The sequence below is a fragment of the Lampetra planeri genome, unplaced genomic scaffold (assembly GCF_965212315.1).
Source record: "Lampetra planeri unplaced genomic scaffold, kcLamPlan1.2.h2 scaffold_679, whole genome shotgun sequence".
In the NCBI taxonomy this organism is placed as follows: domain Eukaryota; kingdom Metazoa; phylum Chordata; class Hyperoartia; order Petromyzontiformes; family Petromyzontidae; genus Lampetra; species Lampetra planeri.
In genome coordinates this window covers 21,936-41,137 of record NW_027615502.1, presented here as the reverse complement: position 1 = coordinate 41,137, position 19,202 = coordinate 21,936, and the positions used below count along the sequence as shown (strand labels likewise).

At 45.2% G+C, this 19,202-nt stretch overlaps 2 protein-coding genes across 2 annotated transcripts; one reads left to right on the top strand and one right to left on the bottom strand.

Moving 5' to 3' along the window:
- Positions 1-3: 3 nt before the first annotated feature.
- Positions 4-5,466, top strand: LOC144741724 (arylsulfatase G-like; the record flags this gene model as incomplete). Its single annotated transcript, XM_078624228.1, is given in 11 exon segments — positions 4-110; positions 508-743; positions 1,997-2,111; positions 2,466-2,618; positions 3,521-3,738; positions 3,814-3,894; positions 4,196-4,304; positions 4,501-4,621; positions 4,705-4,795; positions 5,185-5,297; positions 5,299-5,466. Coding segments are annotated over 11 exon segments (1,512 nt in total), but the record flags the coding sequence as incomplete, so codon positions are not given.
- A 2,381-nt stretch (positions 5,467-7,847) lies between these two features.
- LOC144741723 (monocarboxylate transporter 6-like) lies at positions 7,848-12,208 on the bottom strand. The gene is given in 8 exon segments (XM_078624227.1): positions 7,848-8,102; positions 8,104-8,210; positions 9,479-9,614; positions 9,616-9,768; positions 9,770-10,320; positions 10,872-11,015; positions 11,858-12,004; positions 12,007-12,208. Coding segments are annotated over 8 exon segments (1,695 nt in total).
- Positions 12,209-19,202: the final 6,994 nt, after the last annotated feature.

Sequence of the window (19,202 nt, the reverse complement as noted above, 5' to 3'; positions counted from 1 at the left end):
ATCGTCATCCTGGCAGATGACGTGGGCTGGGGGGACCTGGATGCCAATCAGCCGGAAGAGAGAACAAACAACACACCCAACCTCAACCTGATGGCCCAGCAGGGACTGAGGTACCGACTTCACTGTCTCATGTGACATCGGGTACGTTGGGCTCAGTCATCAGCCTCACAGCCCGTGATGGTACGTTCCTGTTGTAACTCGCGGTGATGTAATTTCCGGGTGAAAAAACAAGAGTTGTTGCATTCCAATTTCATTACAACAGAGCAGGTGGAAAAAAGAAAGACGTTCTTAGCTGAACATGTGACGTGGTACAACTACACAGTAACACTCCCACTGGGAACAAATCAAAGAGCTCAGTGTGTTCGTCATTGAAACGGACACAGATGACCTGAACTCAGGGTTCTTGGACCACGTTACAGGTCACAGACCCGAGGTGAGGGGGGGCACCTTCCTGTCTCTGACCTCGGACAGTGGTTGGAACACATTGCTTTCCATCATTTCTTCCAGACTGACAGACTTCCACTCTCCAGCCTCCACCTGCTCTCCATCCCGTGCCGCCATCCTGACGGGACGCTACGGCCTCAGGAACGGAGTCACACACAACTTTGCTGTAGGTTCTGTGGCGGGTTTACCTCTGTCTGAAGTCACCCTGCCACAGCTGCTGCACGACGCGGGATATTACACCGCCATGATTGGAAAATGGCATCTCGGCCATAATGGACCGTATGGTCCAACGAAACGAGGTGAGTGGGCCGCTGACATCAAACAACACGTTGAGCAGTACCAGTCTATCGTCATCTCCGTATCCTCATCAGGGCAAATAGGGCACGTTCTGCAGTTGTTGTCCTTTCAGAATGAACTAACTCCAGGTTTACACTAAACTAAACTTTGTGAAGTGGAAATAGAAAAATAAATAGCAGAGTCAGTATCAGCGCCACTAACGACTAACGCCTCCGCGACTGGTGATGATGCTCCGCGGCAACGGAGCCAATAAAAACAGCATGTATTGAAGTACAGCTGTATGATGCAGCCACATTTAGATGTGAGAACAAATCGTTTACCACATTTCACCAGTGTCGCTCCGACCTTTGAGGGTTTTCCAGCTTTTATGACCGTGTGAATGAATCTGTTGACCTCGGCGCCGCGAGCAGACGAAACAGTGTCGCTAATCATGGAAACTCTGCAGCTGTGTCTTGTGAGACTTTCTCCTGACTCTTCACCTACAACACATACAAAAATTACACACAGCACATTTTGTGCAGGTGGGGAAGTCGGAGAGCAGTCGGGAGTCAAGTTTCTTGTAGCAAAACAGAGAATGCACCAAAAAAAAAAAGTTCCTCGGTTACAAAGTCATCACAGTACCCAGTATCTAGAACCTGTAGCGGCCTGCACACCTGTAAATCGACCACAAAGCCACGGTCGGACAAAGTGGCACGGTCGGACAAATTGGATTAATGGTCCACCTGGACAAAGGGACATCGCGGTGCTGTCTGTCGCTGACATCCATCTTAGTCCTCCATCAAATCGATGGCTAATAGTGGTTAATACCAGAACACAAAAACATGAATTTCATAAACTGAACAACAGAAAACGTTCAACTGTTGAATTTTCATTGCTGTAGTTTGCAGTGTTTGTGCGTAATTTAATTACAAAATAAGTACTGGAGACAAATATAGTTACTCGCAGTTTTAGTTACATCTGAACAATTTCTGCAAAGACCTAAGCGGTATGTTTAATAATAGTATTTTTGCACTCAGTTTTTTGTCTGTGAATGAATGATCATGTTAACTGCTAGCAGCCGTCAGTGTTGATGCTGTTTTTACTTTCAAACACACACACACATCTCAACATACTTCGACTAAGTAGTTACACTGCTATTACATTTGAAACAGGGCAACTTGTAATTGTAACACTACATCCACAGAATAACTGCCAACACTGGTGGTGTGTGCATCATGTGGATCTGAAGTATGTTTTCTGTCTGGTGATTTGTCAGGTTTTGACTACTACCTAGGTGTTCCTTACAGTAATGACATGGGCTGCACCGACATACCTGGATTTAATCGGCCACGGTGCCTCCCTTGTGACTCATCTGGATCCGCTGCTTTCAGGTGCGTTCCCCAGTCCAAGTCTGTGGAGCATCAAAATATTTTCTCAGCATATTAATTAACACCCACTCCCCAAAACCTGTTCTTACACACATCTATTCAGTGCAAATTTTTGCATTGGCCTTGAAGGCACTTTGCAGATGATACTTTTAATTGTTATATGAAGTTTTTGTGTGACAGCACAGTTAATGCCCAAGCACCCGTTGAAAAGCAGGGTGAAGATGACTGACAGCATTTGAAGTAGGTAGAAGTATGTAGGTGTGGTTTAGGTTTACCCAGCAATCACCTGTGTCCCAGACACCAATTACACTTGATAAAGTGATTTCTGACACGATATTGTTGTTGATGTCTGTGCAGACCGGAGAGGAGTGCGCCTGTACCTGGAGGCTGCTACTCCAGTGTGGGACTTCCTCTGGTTGAAAACAGCAGTGTTGTGCAGCAGCCCCTCGACCTCTGGACGCTCACAGACCAGTACAAATCTGCAGCGCTCAGAATTATACGCCAGGCAAGGTAAAATACAACTGCCTAGTAAGGATATGCGTTGTTCTGTGTCCATATTCATAGTTAGTCGTCATTTGTCAGTTTCGTGTTGAGAAAATAAAAAAAGGTTTTGGAATTAAATGATATAACAGCATAGTTACTTCCCAACACTCCCCAGTTTTATTTTTTACTAAAGTGTCAAATACTGCCTTTCTGATCAGATAGACCACATTATACATGTGTACTGCGAGACGTTCAGAAGCCTTGTTTCAGGGTTACAGGAAGGTCAGAGTGAGGAAGAGGTATTTCTGTGCCAGCGCTTAAGGCAAGTTAGCGGTGACAGAATGCACAGACAGATCCACTCGAAGATAGCTAACGCTGCTGCAGTGTGTGTGTGTGGTGTGTGTGTGTGTTTGTTTTGCTCCAGGCTACGTTCTCACATGTAGCAGAAGCAGTTGTTAACAGTCGTTTGCTGACAAAACAAAGTGTGCAGGTTCGCGTATGGATTCATCCTCCTGTGTGAATAGTACAGGACGATTATATTACTATATAATAACGCGGCACAGACATATAAAGTACTATATGCCAACAATCCCATTTAATGTCCCAATAATAATTAAAGTGAAAATATGCTGACGTGTACGTGCATGTTTGGTCAGAGATGATGTGATGTCTGTTGTTGTCAGTCAGAACTGGAACGACGTCTACAGCATTTTCTAATTCACAACTGCTGCAACCTGTGACGCTTCTCGCATTCAAGAACAGTGACATATTTTTAAGAGAAATGACAAAAAGTAGAATTAAAAAAAAACACATGTAGATTGGGTCGTTAACCAAAGACAAAAGAGCTGCAGTGACGTCACTGAGATGCCGAGAGGAACGGTACAAACGGGACCAAACGTGTCTGACATGTGCTGTACGTGTCCTTGCAGGGAACGAGGACGACCCTATCTTCTCTACATGGCCCTGGCTCACATGCATGTGCCCTTGGCCCCTCCGCTCTCACCCGATGCCTCCTCTGTTCCCGGTTCCCAACGAGACAGCGGCAAAGTGTACGCTGCCAGCCTGCGGGAGATGGACAGCCTGGTGGGGGCGGTAAAGAGCGCCTCCGACGCCACCGCCAGAGACAATACTCTCATCTGGTTCACTGGTTTGTCATGTGTTGGTACATCAGCAGAGGGTTTTCCAGAAAACCACGTCTGACACAGTATGTGGGTTTACGCAGGTGACAATGGTCCCTGGGAGCAGAAGTGCCAGTATGCAGGAGGTGTCGGACCGTTCAAAGGAAAGTGGCAGCGTTTGAGAGGTACTGAAGATCTTCATTCCACGCATACTTCGTGACAGTGTCACAAAGGTTAAAACAACGAACGAAAGAAGATGTTTCTGTGATTATCGAATCACCTTTAACCGTCTAGTAGTTCCTCTTCCTCCTGAGGTGAAGGAGGCTTTCTGCGGAGCACACATCTCACCAAACACCTCAGACGTCATTTCCGTCTGTGTCTGAGTTTTCCAAGCTGCAGACAGGAAGTTGCCAAATGGAACGCTCTCATAAACAGGGATATGTGACATTTCTGACATTGGTCTCTGTTCTTTTTTTCCTGTGAAAGGTGGGGGTTCGGCCAAGCGGACCACCTGGGAAGGGGGCCACCGGGTGCCAACGGTGGCCTACTGGCCCGGTGTCGTACCTGCAAACAGCACCAGCTCGGCCCTGCTCAGGTATTTCATTTTCGCCACAAACACCCAAAAATCCAACTCGCGAAGAACCAACATTTAACAACATTTAACAACATTTAACGCCACGTAACGTGGCGACAAGAACATCGGCATCCGGCCGTCTTCTTTTGTACGCGTGAAGCGAGCCAGAGGTCCACAGCAGAAGAACTAAACCTGTTCTCTTGTGATCCCCACACAGCGGTATGGACATCTTCTCCACTCTGCTGTCTCTGGCAGGTGTAACACCACCGTCGGACAGACGATACGACGCCATTGACGCCACAAATGTCCTCCTGTACGGCCAACACGCTGGCCGCCAGGTACAAACCCAGTCGGGGGGGGGGGGCATTCGGCTGAGTTACCTCCTGCTGCAGATATTAGTTCCTCCCCTCTTTTTGTGCAGGTACTCTTCCACCCCAACAGTGGAGCTGGAGGGCAGATCGGTGACTTGGAGGCAGTTCGAGCGGGGAAGTACAAAGCTTTCTACCGCACAGGTAGATGGAAGTCACACGTCTCCAACAGTTTAACTCAGCATGACGGGTGCATTCAGGACTTAAAAGTATGTCGTGTGCGTAATGTACGTGTAATGGCCGCAATGTGCCGCGTAGAGCTGGGTCACTGCATTTTTATTCAGTAGGGAATTGGGTGACATCTGAAACTTTTCATGGATTGTTTCCTTTCATGTGTTGTCTAAAAGAAACATAAAAGCTGAATGATGCAAGCACAGAACGTGAGCAGCTTTTGGAAAGCATGGAGCTTTGATTATCACTAAAACACATCAGATTAAAAGCACTGCGTGCGATTGTGTGTTGTGCTGAGTGGAGTTGTGTAGCAGACCAAAGTCAGCGGCCTGGAGATTAACACACGAGCTCTCGTGTGGCAGGTGCTGCTGAAGCATGTGGGGGGGCGACGGGAACTCAGGAGCTACACGATCCGCCCTTGATATTTGATTTGGAACGAGACGAGGCCGAGGAAACGCCCTTAGACGTTGGGACACCCCCAGTACCAGGAGACAGCTGAGAGAGTCGCCCGCTGGAGGGAGAAACTATTGTGGGACATCGCCAACGACACGTCTGTGTCCGCAGCCGACTACACCACCGACAAATCAGCTGCGCCCTGCTGTGACCCCACTCGGGCTGTTTGCCGCTGCCCCACACTGTGCTGATGGTGGGCGTACACACACACACACACACACACACACACACACAGGATGACGCAGAGGCAGATATCTCAGCTGTTTGTTTGAGTCGTGTGTTGTTTGGCAGGTTGAAGGTCCGGATGCAGCAGATGTGCAAACACAAGCAGAGATCAGAGGAGAGCAGGTCAGAGGAAAGGTAAGCTGTGTTTGAGCTCTGTGACTAATGACAAACAACATCTAGGAAGACAGTAGACGTTTGAGTGCATGGATCGGTGTACACACATTCATGTCTGTAGAACACTGTAGAACGCATGATTAAACTTCAAAACCCCATTTTTCTTCTGAGATATGTTGACTCAAACACTAGCTTCAAAGGGTTGATGGACATAGTTGTCTTGTATTACACAGCTCAACATCATGTTAGGGCGCCACCTTCTGGCAAATGAACCATCATCACCACTTGTTCCACTCAGTGATGACTTCATGTTCACCTGTACAATGTAACAGGTAACAAGAAATCTACCTTCACAGTAAGTGTGTTGTTTCAGTTTTTGTCTGTAAGTAAGAAATCTTAGTATTGCATGGTGATGTACCAGAGCTATAATAGTTAATTCCTCCATTAAATTTATTCTAAACTATTTCCAAACCTTGACCCTTGTTCCTTTAAAGATTAAAAACACTGTGCTTACAGATTATGACCACCAGGTGGTGGTATCACATGTCAGTGTCAGTGACTTCAGTTTAAACAATCACAGCCTCTTTTTTGTAGATACAAAATTTGGTCCATTTTGTAGTTTTACTGTTACTATCTCACTGGTATTTGCACATTATTAAAAATAGAAAAGGGCTGTGTGTAAAGTAGACTTCAAATAAAACACTTAGGATACTGAAACATTTATTATCTGTGTCATCATACTGTATAAATAACAAAACTATGGACAAAATCAAGGAAGTACTAATAATATTCAGTTTTGTTAACAGCAGTGCAGCAAATACCTGACATGAAATACCACACAGGTAAAAGAAGAGCTTTGGTGCTGTGTGACAAAAAGTTTTTTAAAACTTTGACCCTTCAAATGCACCGTGGTAACAAGATGGAAGTGATACTGAAAATGAATGGGTTTCCAGCTTTTACAAGTATTTAAACACACAAAATCCTAATCTGTGTGTGTGTGTTTGTCATTTCATGTATCACATTATTTTAATTAAAGATTTTCTTCCATGATGCATTGATGAGTCCAAAATCTATCATACTGTGTCAGACATCTTGGGTTTAAATGTGTCCACTGGAAAACACTGTAGATAAAAACTGAGTTCTCCATTTGCTGCATTAAAGGTTTAAAACCTCTGACACGGCATCAACAACACCAGTGAGCTGAAATACAGAATGAAACCATCTACTTCGGTTCACTTTTCTCCCTCAAAGGCTGTGAAATCATCCCGTCCTTGTAGATTATAGTAGTTATGTAAGAAGGCACTGTTCCATTAAGGAATGAAAGGCTGGAAAATAAAAATACTGATTGACTCCATTTTTTCTTTTTTTTTTGTATATGTGACAACTAAAACTAGATTGATGTGACCTGAACACACCTCAGTGGGTGTGAAAACAGTCAGCATCCTGTTTGTCATTCATCTACATCAGCCAGCACAAAGATCAGTTCTTGTCCAACTTAAGGTCGATTAGAAACAAACTCTTGAGGTGGACTGAAGACCAGAAACGCCTCTAGATATCAGGAATTCCAATACAATTGCAGAATAAATAAAATCAACACATTGCCGACACAACTGAACATGATCCATTAAAGGTGGACATGTTTTTGCAGAGCTGCTGAATTGGGTCAGATTAGTTATTCGAAACACTCTCTTTGAATCTTATTATTTTTTCAAACTCACAAACTCTACTTCACATCCAGCAAAGGATCACATGTGTACCCAGAAAAGGAAATTGTAACGTCTCTTAAATGTGCCTTGTGCTTTTCCTGTTTATATCGTTCAAATAACACGTGTGGGTTCGTTCGTGTTCGAACACTGGAGTTGACTTTTAGTGATTCATCTCATTTTTATTTGATATCAAATCATGAGGTTTGTGATTTGTCACATCCTGTTATGCTGAGCAGCTGATTTCTAACACTGGCCTCGGGGTGGGTGGTGGTTATCACTTCGACTGTGTAACTGACCCCCTCAAACCCAACAGATCCTGATTTCTTCTGTTTGGGGCTCTTACAGAAGAATGATCTCATCTGACAGGAGTGTGATTTACAGGTGTCTCTGATGAAACATAGAAAATGAGCGGCAACGTTGGCCTGATACCGTGATGTGAACATCATGTGTGACAGATCATGTGATCACATCAGATCACAGCACCAACACATTGAAGTCTGTTTCGCTAAGAACGGACCAGCGTGGGTCTAACAGTGCAAAATACTAGTTTTGGGAACCATGCTGCAGCGGTTGGTCCCTCTGGTCAGATGTCCTGGACCTGGGGTGGTCAGTGGCCTGAGCACATTCACACCGCTGCTGTGGAGCTCTGCCCCGTTGGACTTGTCTTTGTCGCCCTCTGTGGGCACGCTGCTGTACTGACAGCCTAGAGCGGCGTCGACCGGTGGGCTGAGCGCCGCTGACGGGTGACCCTGCTTGAGCATCGAAGTCCTCTTCTCACGTCTGGTCCAGCCAGCAGAAGGACACCATGAGAAACAGGCTGGATGAGGCAACGACGGCGCTGCAGACGAAGAAGACATGGAAGTACTGGCCTGTTCTGTCAACCAGGATTCCTACGGAAAGAAAAAACAGCAGCAGCAGCAGTTTGTATTTTACATTGAAATGGTTGAATATTCATGTGGCAAGAAAACAAATGGTAGGTGAAGGTACAGGACACTTCAGTGTTTGACTCTTCTTCCCTGGAGGTTTTCACGTTGAGCCGTCAGAATGGTCAGAAAATTACAATCCATAACAAACCCCTCCAAAGACATCATGTTTTCATGTGTATCTGTCGAGGAGTTTCACTTGGCAGAGGTCTGCGTTCCCACTAAAAGGTCAGATCCCTCAGGTTTACAGAAATACCGTTAGGACGTGGTTACAACACCGCCGGCCCATAAACCTGCGGGGTGTTCCTGTCATTTGAGAGCAGCGGCGCTGAGAACGAGCCGCTGACCTTTCCTCACTCTGCTGCCACCAACGGAATGAAGCACAGGACGTGTGGAAGACTGGATATTCAGTCCGAGACCTCATATATCCTTATCTACATCTCATCGACTGACGCCACATACCAGGGATGATCATGTGCGTACAGTCAAACAAAGAGCAGAGGCAAGAACAAGTTACGTTGAACAAAATGGCTGATTTTAGGGGAACAACGTCAGTAAATATATCATTTGTTTTGAAAATCCCCTTGCATATTAAGTTATGTACATAACATACCATTTTTTGGTATTTTATTTTTATTATTATTATTATTTTTTAAATATTTCTACCTCTGTTTGTGTTTGAGAGAAAGCCACACACACAATTTCATTATAGATTTTATATACATTATATTATACTTGACAATATGAAGAATATAAGAATTCTGATCCACCAATGTGTTTTACAAGAGACTAACATGTGGCCAACTATGGTTTTTCATGTTGATATACTGCTGTTGTTGGTTGAAAAAAAAACCCCAAAGACACCTGTTGTTTTTGTATTACTAACTAGTACTAGTAACCTCTGGAATCTAAGTGTGCACACACCGCTAATGGAGGCAATGTTTCTAATGGTGTTTACTCTCTACAGGTTATTTGATTTGTTCACTGGATGACAATAAAAGCTGTTTTTCAGGTTCCAAACGACGCAGGAATCCCCCCCCACCACCACCCCCCATTCTGTGAATGTCAGGGGCTCAAGTTACAAACCTTCAAAGAAAAGTGAAGCTGGGCTTCTGCCATGACAGTATACAAACAAGTATAAAACTATCTTTGGTACATTCTGCATATGACTAGAGTTGTTGTCAAGAGACTAAAACGGTCAGTCGACAGCTTTTCGCTGTGTGACGTCACCTTACCAGCCAGCGGAGGCCCGATGAGCAGCGTGACGCTCTCCATGATGGCGAGCAGACCCAGAGCCGAGGGGAAGCGGCTCATCTCCACGATCTCCATGAGGACGGTGAACATCAGCGAGCCCACCACGCTCATGGACAGGACCGTAGGTCAGCACGTAGGTCAGCAGTACGGGGAAGCTGGGCCCGATGCAGCAGATGCTGTTACTGAGCCCGTTGACCAGCAGAGCGGACGCAAACACGTAAACGTGTCGACCTTTGAACCAGGGCAGACTGAAGATGATGCCAATCGGCGGCCCGTACCACGATGTTCACGATGCCCAGGATGGACAGCAGCATGGCGGCGCGGCCCTGCTCCATGTCGTTGTCTGTGGCGTAGGGAACCAGATACACCAGCGGCACCACGAAGCCCAGCATCATCCAGGTGATGCCGATGGCGTACACACGGTACCGAGAGTTGTTACACAGCTGATCAAAGGCCATGTATTTGCTGAGGGAAGCCAGCACGCACCTCCATAGCGCCCTCACCCTCCCTTTGTCCGTCCTCACGCCTTCCTCGTCTGGCGGAGGAGGTCCATGGTTCATCAGCGGTTGGCCTCGACACCTGCGCGGCTCCAGAGGCCTCATCACTGCCCCGCACACGCAGCAGTTGAGCAGAACAGCCCCCAGAACAAGGAAGCTCCCCCTCCAGCCCAGCTCAGTGTGGAGGAAGTTCCCCAGGAACGGCAGCGTGCACAAACCCAGGGCCGTGCCAGTGGAAGACATGGCGTTGGCAAATGCCCGTCGACGCACAAAGTAGTGCCCGAGGATGGTCACAGCTGGCTGGAAGCTGAAGCAGAAACCCAGTCCTGCAACGAAGCATCGAGGCTTTCAACACCACAAACAGCTGCAGTCACTGATTAAGGAAGTGGGTCGCGAGAGCAGATGTATCACGTCAACGGTTTTCTGCAGAGCATTGGTCACAAATCATCGAAAACATCAAATATAAATTACAAGGGACACTTGATTTCAAATGAAGAGCATGTGACGACCTGATGCTCCCGTCAGTTATCAGTAAATACAAATACTGTACCGGTAGAGCAGCACCAGCCAGAACATCCTGTTATATATTGTCAAATCATGTTTTTTAACATTTTTTTATCTGACATATATTTTTACAAAGTAGTCACAATGGCGTGCCAGCGGCCACGCTGACCTTTGAGTCGGTGTCGCGTTGAATCCCACTAATCACTTTAAGAGTATAATCTCCTCGTTTTGATCTACTCTCACTCGGCTGCTCCATCTTCTTCACCCGCTAGCCGCTAACTTAACTGTGCTGAGTGGTGTTCAGCAGGTGGTGTTGGTCACCGTGGTTACCAGGCGTTGGCTGGGACAATAAATGTGCTGAGCGTTGACTGACCTGTAATGACCCCCGCTGTGATGTAGAGTTGGACGATGGACTGTGTAAAGGAGCTGGCAGCCATTCCCAGCCCACTCAGGACCCCGCCCAACATGACCGTCGCTCGGCAACCGAGTCGCTCCACCAACACGCTGCAGAAAGGACCTGTGAGATGTAATGCTCTTAGTTTAATGCACACTGGAAAAATCAGGCAATGGCTTACAGAGGCATTTTTCTTAATCCTGCAGAATGTTTCACATAACTTGTGTTCAGAATTAATCGGCGTGAACTTCAGTCCTGAAAGCTCCGCTGAGAATGTGTTTGCTCTCTCATTCATGCCACACTATGACACGTTTGCTCCAGGAAAACCTTCGCTGAGACCAAAACCAAACATTAGGGGGGGGGGGGTTCCATATAAACAATTTAAATGAATCACTTTAAAATATTTGTATATTAAAATGAACTTGAGAAACACTCATCTCATAACATCCAGGAAGTGGACATAAATTTACATGAACAAGGACTTGTCTCAACAACATCTCAGAGTCCAGATTTATTTAGATTTATTTCATCATGAGATGGAACAAAATCATTTTCCCCTGCTAAGAGTGTTTTTGGCAGTTTGTCTGATTGAGAGTTTAAAATTGTCTTTAATTTGTGATGTTGGGCTTTACAAATAAAATTTAATGAAATCAAAAATGTAGATTTTTAACAAAAATATTTATCAGTAGATATCAAACCAATCAGCACTTCAGAAAGTATTTCATGACTGAATGATTCATTGTTTAGCTGATGCTGCTTTACTACTAAAACACAAAGCATGAAACCAAAAAGTCCATCATCCATTTGAGTTACTCCTGAATTGTTGTAATAAATCACATTTTTCAGAATTATTGTCCTTCTGTGTTAAAGACTTTCTTCACCTCCCCTGAAGTACAGACCTACGTGCACTTCCTGATGAAACCTAAGAAGCACAGGTACATGACATGACCGTGACCATCTTTTACCTCCAGCGTGGAGCACTGAAGTCATGATGGACGGCACCCAGGACGTTTGGCTGTTCGACGCCTGGAACTCATTCTGCAGATCTGTGTAGAAAATTCCCATGCATGAGGGGAAGGCCAGGGTCAAAGCCAGCACCACGATCGTGGCTACCAGCACCACCCAGCCCCAGCCGCCGTCAGGAGCGGTGACGGCACCCGGTGCAGGCACGGAGGTTCTGATTTCATCACCCCCCAGCCCGCCCTCCTCAGATTCACAGTCGTTGACTTCTTCGACTGTCTCGTCTTTGCCGTCCTGCTCTGCAGCCGTGGACTCCTCCGAGCGGACGCAGCGATCGCTTGTCCCTCCGATTCCATTTCTGTGGGTCATTTTGTGCTCGGTGGTGCCGGCGAGGCTCCTGTGTTAGCTCTGCAGGGTGTGTAATGTCTTCTGCTCTCCATGTCACTGGACCCGCTGCGACCTTTGGGGATTCATACAACAGCAGAGGGAAACCTTCCATCAGCCTGTGTGGAGAGGTCACTTTTAGAAAAAAAAAAAAACTTTGTCTGCATGACAGAATAACATGTGAGACAGCTCTAACGCCTGCTCGGCCTCCGTCCTCCGACCCCGACAGCTGGTCACAACGTGTTGACAGAGGAGACCACAGAGGCAAACAGGAACATGAGAGACACATCGTTTTGATCATCCACAGACTCCACAGCTGATCTGATCAGTTTGTCATCCACGACATACTGCTGGATGGAATGTTTAGGCAGAGTCTCGCTGACACACAGTGCACATTTTAGTAATTCAACTAGCAGGTAAAAAACTACGAGAGAGAGAGCGTGTGTGTGTGGGTGTTGACAACTTTAGAATGTAAGAGGATGTAAACAGAAAACTGGTGAGTGTGAGAATAACATGCTCTTGTGAATTCTAGCATGAATAGAACCTCTGTGCAAATGTTCCAGCATAACATTCCCGAAAAGAAACTTCTAGCATTTACTGAGCAGAACACAACTCTTACTTATGGAGGTGTTCTCATTCACGGGGGAACGTCGTCAGTTAACACAAACCGTGACACTCTTCTGTCAGTGGTCCCAAAATCAATTTATTTTAACTGAACTTCCGATGTGTCTCGGTCCCGGATAATCAACAGATGCTTGAACTTGGACTGATCTTGTGATGTGTTCCAATCCCTGGGCGTAATTCACAGACAGGAAGATGTCAAACGCAACACCCATCAGTCTAACTGGTCACACAGTATTATGTGTCAGTAGAAACTGTTTCTCTTGTTGTAGTAGTTACGTACTTTGTCCATTTCAATGACTCAAACACACACAACTATTATTTGTTGTCAGTGTGAAAGCTGCTATGGTGTAGTTCTACATGGAATACCACACAATGTGTTAAACTGGAACATAAACAACATGGAAACTCAAACATCCGCTGCATGTGGCCATCATACGACATAAGCCCCGCCCACTCACATAGTGCCACCTCCCCCGATTTGTAAGTTGTCCACTTTGATGCCAGAAACGTCTGCAAGTGAAAGACTTCTTCCCTCTGGAGTCTCCTGTTAGTGAAGACCACGGCTGTCCGGAGCAGCATGAGCAGTTAGCCCAGGAGATTCTGCTTTTATAGGGGGGGGGGGGGGGGGCGGGGCCAAAAGATAACACCAGCTGCAGCCAATAGCAAACTTGATATGTAATAGCTGTGTTCCAACGTTGTCACCAAGCAAATTTAGTCTTTGGCGGTTATATTACGCATCTGTTAGTTTAGTTTACAGTTGGTTCGCACCTCAAGCCTGACGACACAGGTCACACACAGGTCAGAGGAGAGCCGCTCACGTCTGCAACAGGAAACGTCTGCAGCAGAGCTGATAACTGAGCAGCCACTGAAATATGTCGAACCAGTGACAGTGAAGTAGGAATGCCCTCGTCAGAGGAAGTCAACTTTTTGGACAACATTTGAACTAAAAAAAAAAAAAATCTGATCTATTGTTTGCATATTTAGTTATATTGTTGGCATAAAGAGGGTTTGTACTGTTGCTGTAAATACAATGTCATCTAATTTCCTGCCCATAGACACATCACATCAAAAAGTTCTATTTCCATGTCGAGTTCAATGTAAAACCACAATTAGTTCGTTTGTCTGTCACTGTGACAACACAACCAGTGTGGGGGGCACCAGATTCAAATCATGCCCCGTCTTCTTTTGTCCTAATTGTCCCTGAAGGCATCAGGAGGAGGGAAGCGATGTATTTGTGAGATTGTCGCGTTTACGCGCTGATGTCCATGTGGGACAAACGATGACCGGATGGCTCCTCGTCATCTGGACACATGTTTTACACGTGGCAGATCGACAATACTTCGTAAATCTTCATCGGATGCAACACAGTCGCAGAACAAATATGTCCACGGGCTAATCCCATTTCATCACTTGATGATTTTCAGAGTTAACCCAATGTGAGAGGAATACATGAGTGTTTTCAGGGAAATAAAAGAGGTTAGGAAGGAGAACAAACCCACCCACCTCCTACATGGTCGTCAGCGACGTTCGCTCGTCGATGGCCGCCGGAGGAGCAGCAGCAGCAGCAGCAGCGGCGGTGGGGCTGCGGACATGGAGCTCCGGCTGGCGGTGGGAGGAGACTGTCGGTCCGGTGGGAGGGTGGGACCGATGGGATGCGGGTCGAAGAGGCCGCAGCCCTTCTCCTCCCTCTGCCTGCCGCTGCCCTGAGGCTGCAGTGTACTACTGCTAAAAATATATTCAATGCTCAGTTATTTCAAGTATTTGTCGTGATTTATGTCATTTACAAGTAGGTGAAACAACCACTCATTCATAAAATACAAGAAAAATGCATCACAAAGTGCTTTAGATAAGGAAAATACAACAAGAGTCCACCAACCCAGGTAATTAAGCATTATTTCAATGAGTTAAAAACGTTATGATGTGATGTGAGAGGAAAAGTTATTACAATCATCAAAACCAGAGACAATGTGAATACATATTATAAAAAAAATACAGAAGGCAAATAATGGGGGATGCAAAAGTGAGAGAAAACAAAAAATAAAAGAAACATACAAAGCCTAGAAAACAAGATTAAAACGAACTAAACCAGACGTACATAAAATGATGGAAGACAATGTAAAAATGTAGATAATAAAAGAAGGTGCCTTTATTAGAGCCATCAAGTACTCACCTGGCGGCATTTGATTCTAACTGTGGTTTGGAACAGAACCATTCCAGGAGGGTTTGATTTATATATCCTGTGTTTGTTAATAATGAAATGAGGAAATCTCAGTTTTCTCTAAACCCGTTGTAAATAGTCCATATATTGTAGTCTTAGTACTTGAATCAGATGTACTAGTTTTCCTCTGATTGTCAGTTCTGGTTTTCTGCTCAACGCCCAATTCATCAAAGGCACCTTTGATCCCAATTTGCCTTTGATGATAACTCCTCCCAGCTTATCAAAGGAAACCTTTAACCCCAAAACCTGAACCATAACCCTACAAACCCGTTTCACTGGTGCCTGGTGGATCCATCAGTTCAGCCTCTACTCCTCGTGCATCTGGACCCAGACGTCTCCATCCTGTGAATCTACACAAACAACTGAATGACCATTTCTTCCTGTCTCATAATCAAAGAGAACGTCTTCATTCCTACAAAAAAACTAATAGGTAGAAGTTGAGAAGGGCTTCATCCTATTGTCAGTATTAAACCTGTCCATTTTTAAACGGTACTAAACAAAAGAAATGAGGCACATTTTAAAACACAGACACATTTTATGATCAAAAACCAGACAGGGCAACAGACAAAATCGTTACATGTAAAGAAACAACATCGGTAGACAAAATTTTAAAAATCTCAAATAAATAAAAGTGCCATCAACAAAAAGAAAAAAAAACACAATGTTTTGTCAGTTTCCAAACGTCCACAGTCTCTTTGACAATATTCACATTTGACATCAATACTGTCCAGAAATGAACACAAAGGAACTTTTAATAGGTGACATTTTCCAACACGTCTAAAATGAAGTGCGCATGTCCACAAACGCATGCAAGTGCTTACAGAGTAACTGGCAAAATGCTCCATGAATCAAAAGGTATTCTATATGTGGGTATATGCTCAAGGTGTGTGCGTGTGTGGAGGGGGGTGGGGGTCGTGGGGGCATTTTAATCGGTTACCTATCGTTACCTTGTTAGACGGACATGTCAAACATACCAAAAACGACAAAGAAACAGAACGTGGGTGTCGAACATGTGTAGTTCCACACGACAAACCACAAAGCACAGAGCCATGCCGTCCCTCTGCTCCCCCACCATGCATCACATCGACTTTACACCAACACAGAGGTCCGACTCATTCCGGTACACAACGTCATAATCTCTAGAACAATGCATGCGCTCATGTGTGCCCAAACAACATATATATATATATATATGTATATATTAGAATGATCCTTTTTTTGCAGATTTGTTAGCATTGCACAGATTATAGGTGGAAGTACAACCTGTCTTTTGTTTGTTTGAAACATTAGAAATCACAGTACCACCTGGTTCTACCACCTGGTCAGTGGCTCTCAACCTTTCCAAAGAAGCTGCAACACAGATAGATGATGGATGCCGGCGGCTCGAGGAATAAGAGTTCTTCTAGAGTTATGCTATTAGCAGCCGGTGTTTCATGTTCACCGGCTCAGTTTGCATGCTGAACCTGCTTATTACAGCTAATAGCATCGATCCATCTATCTGTCTATGTAGGAGTCAGTCAATCGAATCTCAGGTTGAGAACCACTGAACAAAGCAGCCAAAGAAACATCAAACGGGGTTCACATAGGTGAAGTATACAATAAGTGCTTTAAAGGTTGATTACGTACATTTAAGATGGAACTGTTAAGACACGCTTCAGCATGCAGGTTCAAGAAGAGAAAAAAAAAGGCTGAAACTTACAGTGAGCTTATATCTGAATCCGTTTGTGATAACAAGTGCACTGCTGGAGTTTTACTAAGATAACAGCAGGGGAGGGGAACCTGCTTTGATTGGTCTCCCTGCTGTCCATCAACCCCCCGTTCAGTCATGAAAGAAGCACAACCAGCGGGAGTAGAGACAAACATGACCAGCAGCGTGAAGGACTGCAGGAGAAATAACTAAAATGGCACAAGGGTTCGGTTTGTAGAAGAGAAAATGAAGGAAACAATGTGTCTCATGGAAAACACTATCAACAAGCTACACCTGTGTCACACATCACAGCCTCACAGCTTCTTTTATGCTCTGAGAGGCACCTCATGATAAAGAGGGGAAAACAACTGTGCACAACACAGGTCAAAGGCACAACACTGGAATCAAACGAAGGGAAACAACACCCAAGGTGCTTTCAAGAGGCCTGGACAAAATAAGACAGAAAAGTGCTCCTCAGTGCGGCCGTTTGGTTGTTACTCCCAGTTCGCCGGCTCCTCATGACTCAGATACAAAGAAGAAAGAGAGACAACACTCTCAAAGAGGAAAACAAAACAACACACAGCACAGCTCTGTCGTCTGCCTGGACTTCTTTTCTCCATGCTTGATATAACTGCATTGAATATGTCCTTTAAAAAAAAAGGATGGTGTCGGACATCCCTTCACGTTCTGGAGCAGAGTGAGGAGCAGGTGTGTGTGTGTGTGTGTGTGTGTGTATGTGTGTGTGTGTCGGGGGAAAATGCGACTCTGAAAATGATATGTGTAAATGTGGCTCACACTGAGGTGGCTTTAAGACCAGACTGTGTTTATGAGCAGATAATGTCTAGTAACCTTTGCTGTTTCTCTGGACGTTACACATGTCCGGACATCACTTTGGACTCCAAACTTTTCACTATATTCAGACAAAGAACTTGAAATGATAAATGATAACAATAATACTCATCAGTTACAGAGAGGCTGGTACTAGAGCACCAATCATTTCTCAATGTGTGATTTAAAAAGATGTTTTTGTATGTTGGTGAGAAACTGTCACAAAACGATTTCAGCTGGGAAAAACAAGCCTGATGATCAATCAGTTATCAGAAGCTAAATGTGAAAACAGGTCTAAATATTAGCTGGGGCTGTCATTTCTAGTTCTGTGTTCATCTGATGATTTCAGCTCAGGTAGCGTTAGGCCTCTTTACCTGCTGCAGAATAGAAAACAACTCACTTATTCTGTGATTAAGAGACGCACTGATAACAGATATCGAGGCAGGTCGGAGAGAGAGAGAGAGAGAGGGGCATTTCAGGGTTTTCATAACAAAAAAAACAACAACAACTGACCTCACACCACTAACTTCACCACCAGACCATGTTTGTTTGGACCAATGGCAATGACCGTGGTTATCCCTAATTACAATTATAAGATATGCACGAAATAAAAGAAGGAGAGGGAACTTAAAAACACGGAAAACATACTGAACGTGCAGCTGAGCGATAATTCAGTCAGGGACAGAGAGGCACTGCAAACACACCAAAACTCCTCTGACAGTTAAATCGACTCTTCCACCAGTAAATGTATGACAACTATGATACACAAATCAATAATTACACCATTTGCATTCAATGTTTCATACAATTTCATCATGTAGCCTACATAGATCGATTATATAGAATCTTCACATGCCTTGACAACACACGTTAAGTCCTTTGAAGGTTTCTTTTGTGCGGGAATATCCAGGATGAGCTCCCTGCCAGTACAGATCAAACTGAGCGAGCAGCTAGGGAGGTAGGAGCCTCCGTTGGGAGACGTCGGGATAGTTTTCAGCGTCAGTAAGATGAAAATCTTTCCTTTATATCTAAACGGAGCAGGAAAAAGTGCTGCACCAGGCTCGCCCAGACTCACAGATTAAACTCTACACGGTGTGGCCACTGCATCCTCCACCTCTGGACGTCCAGGTGATGTTAAACCGTGACGCGCTTCAGGCTGAACGTGCTGATGCTCACTCAGGAAAAATGGGAGGCTCAGTCCGTGAGCTGTTCCTTTTTTGTCCTTTACAAGATCCTGAGGACGGTTCTACTAAGTCGACAGAGCCAAATGTACAAGAGAGGACGTGATGATGGTGATTATGATGAGGATGAGAACGAAGAAGATGACTGATATATCTCCATGCTGGGCGCCCATTCACTGGCCGCAGCCTGCACCGCTGGGACACTGACCATCGAGAAGCTGCTATGAGGAAAACCACGAGCTTGTAAACTCTTTAAAAACACCACCTGAAGTGTTACACAGCCGATGACGGACGAGAAGAAACAAGGACACAAGTCAGGGTAGTGTCGCAGCACAGTGGGACAGAGGGGCGCTGGATAGCTGCCGCTGTGGAAAGGCACACCAGAGGAGGAAGGAGGAGGAGGAGGAGGAGAGGGGGGGGGGATTATG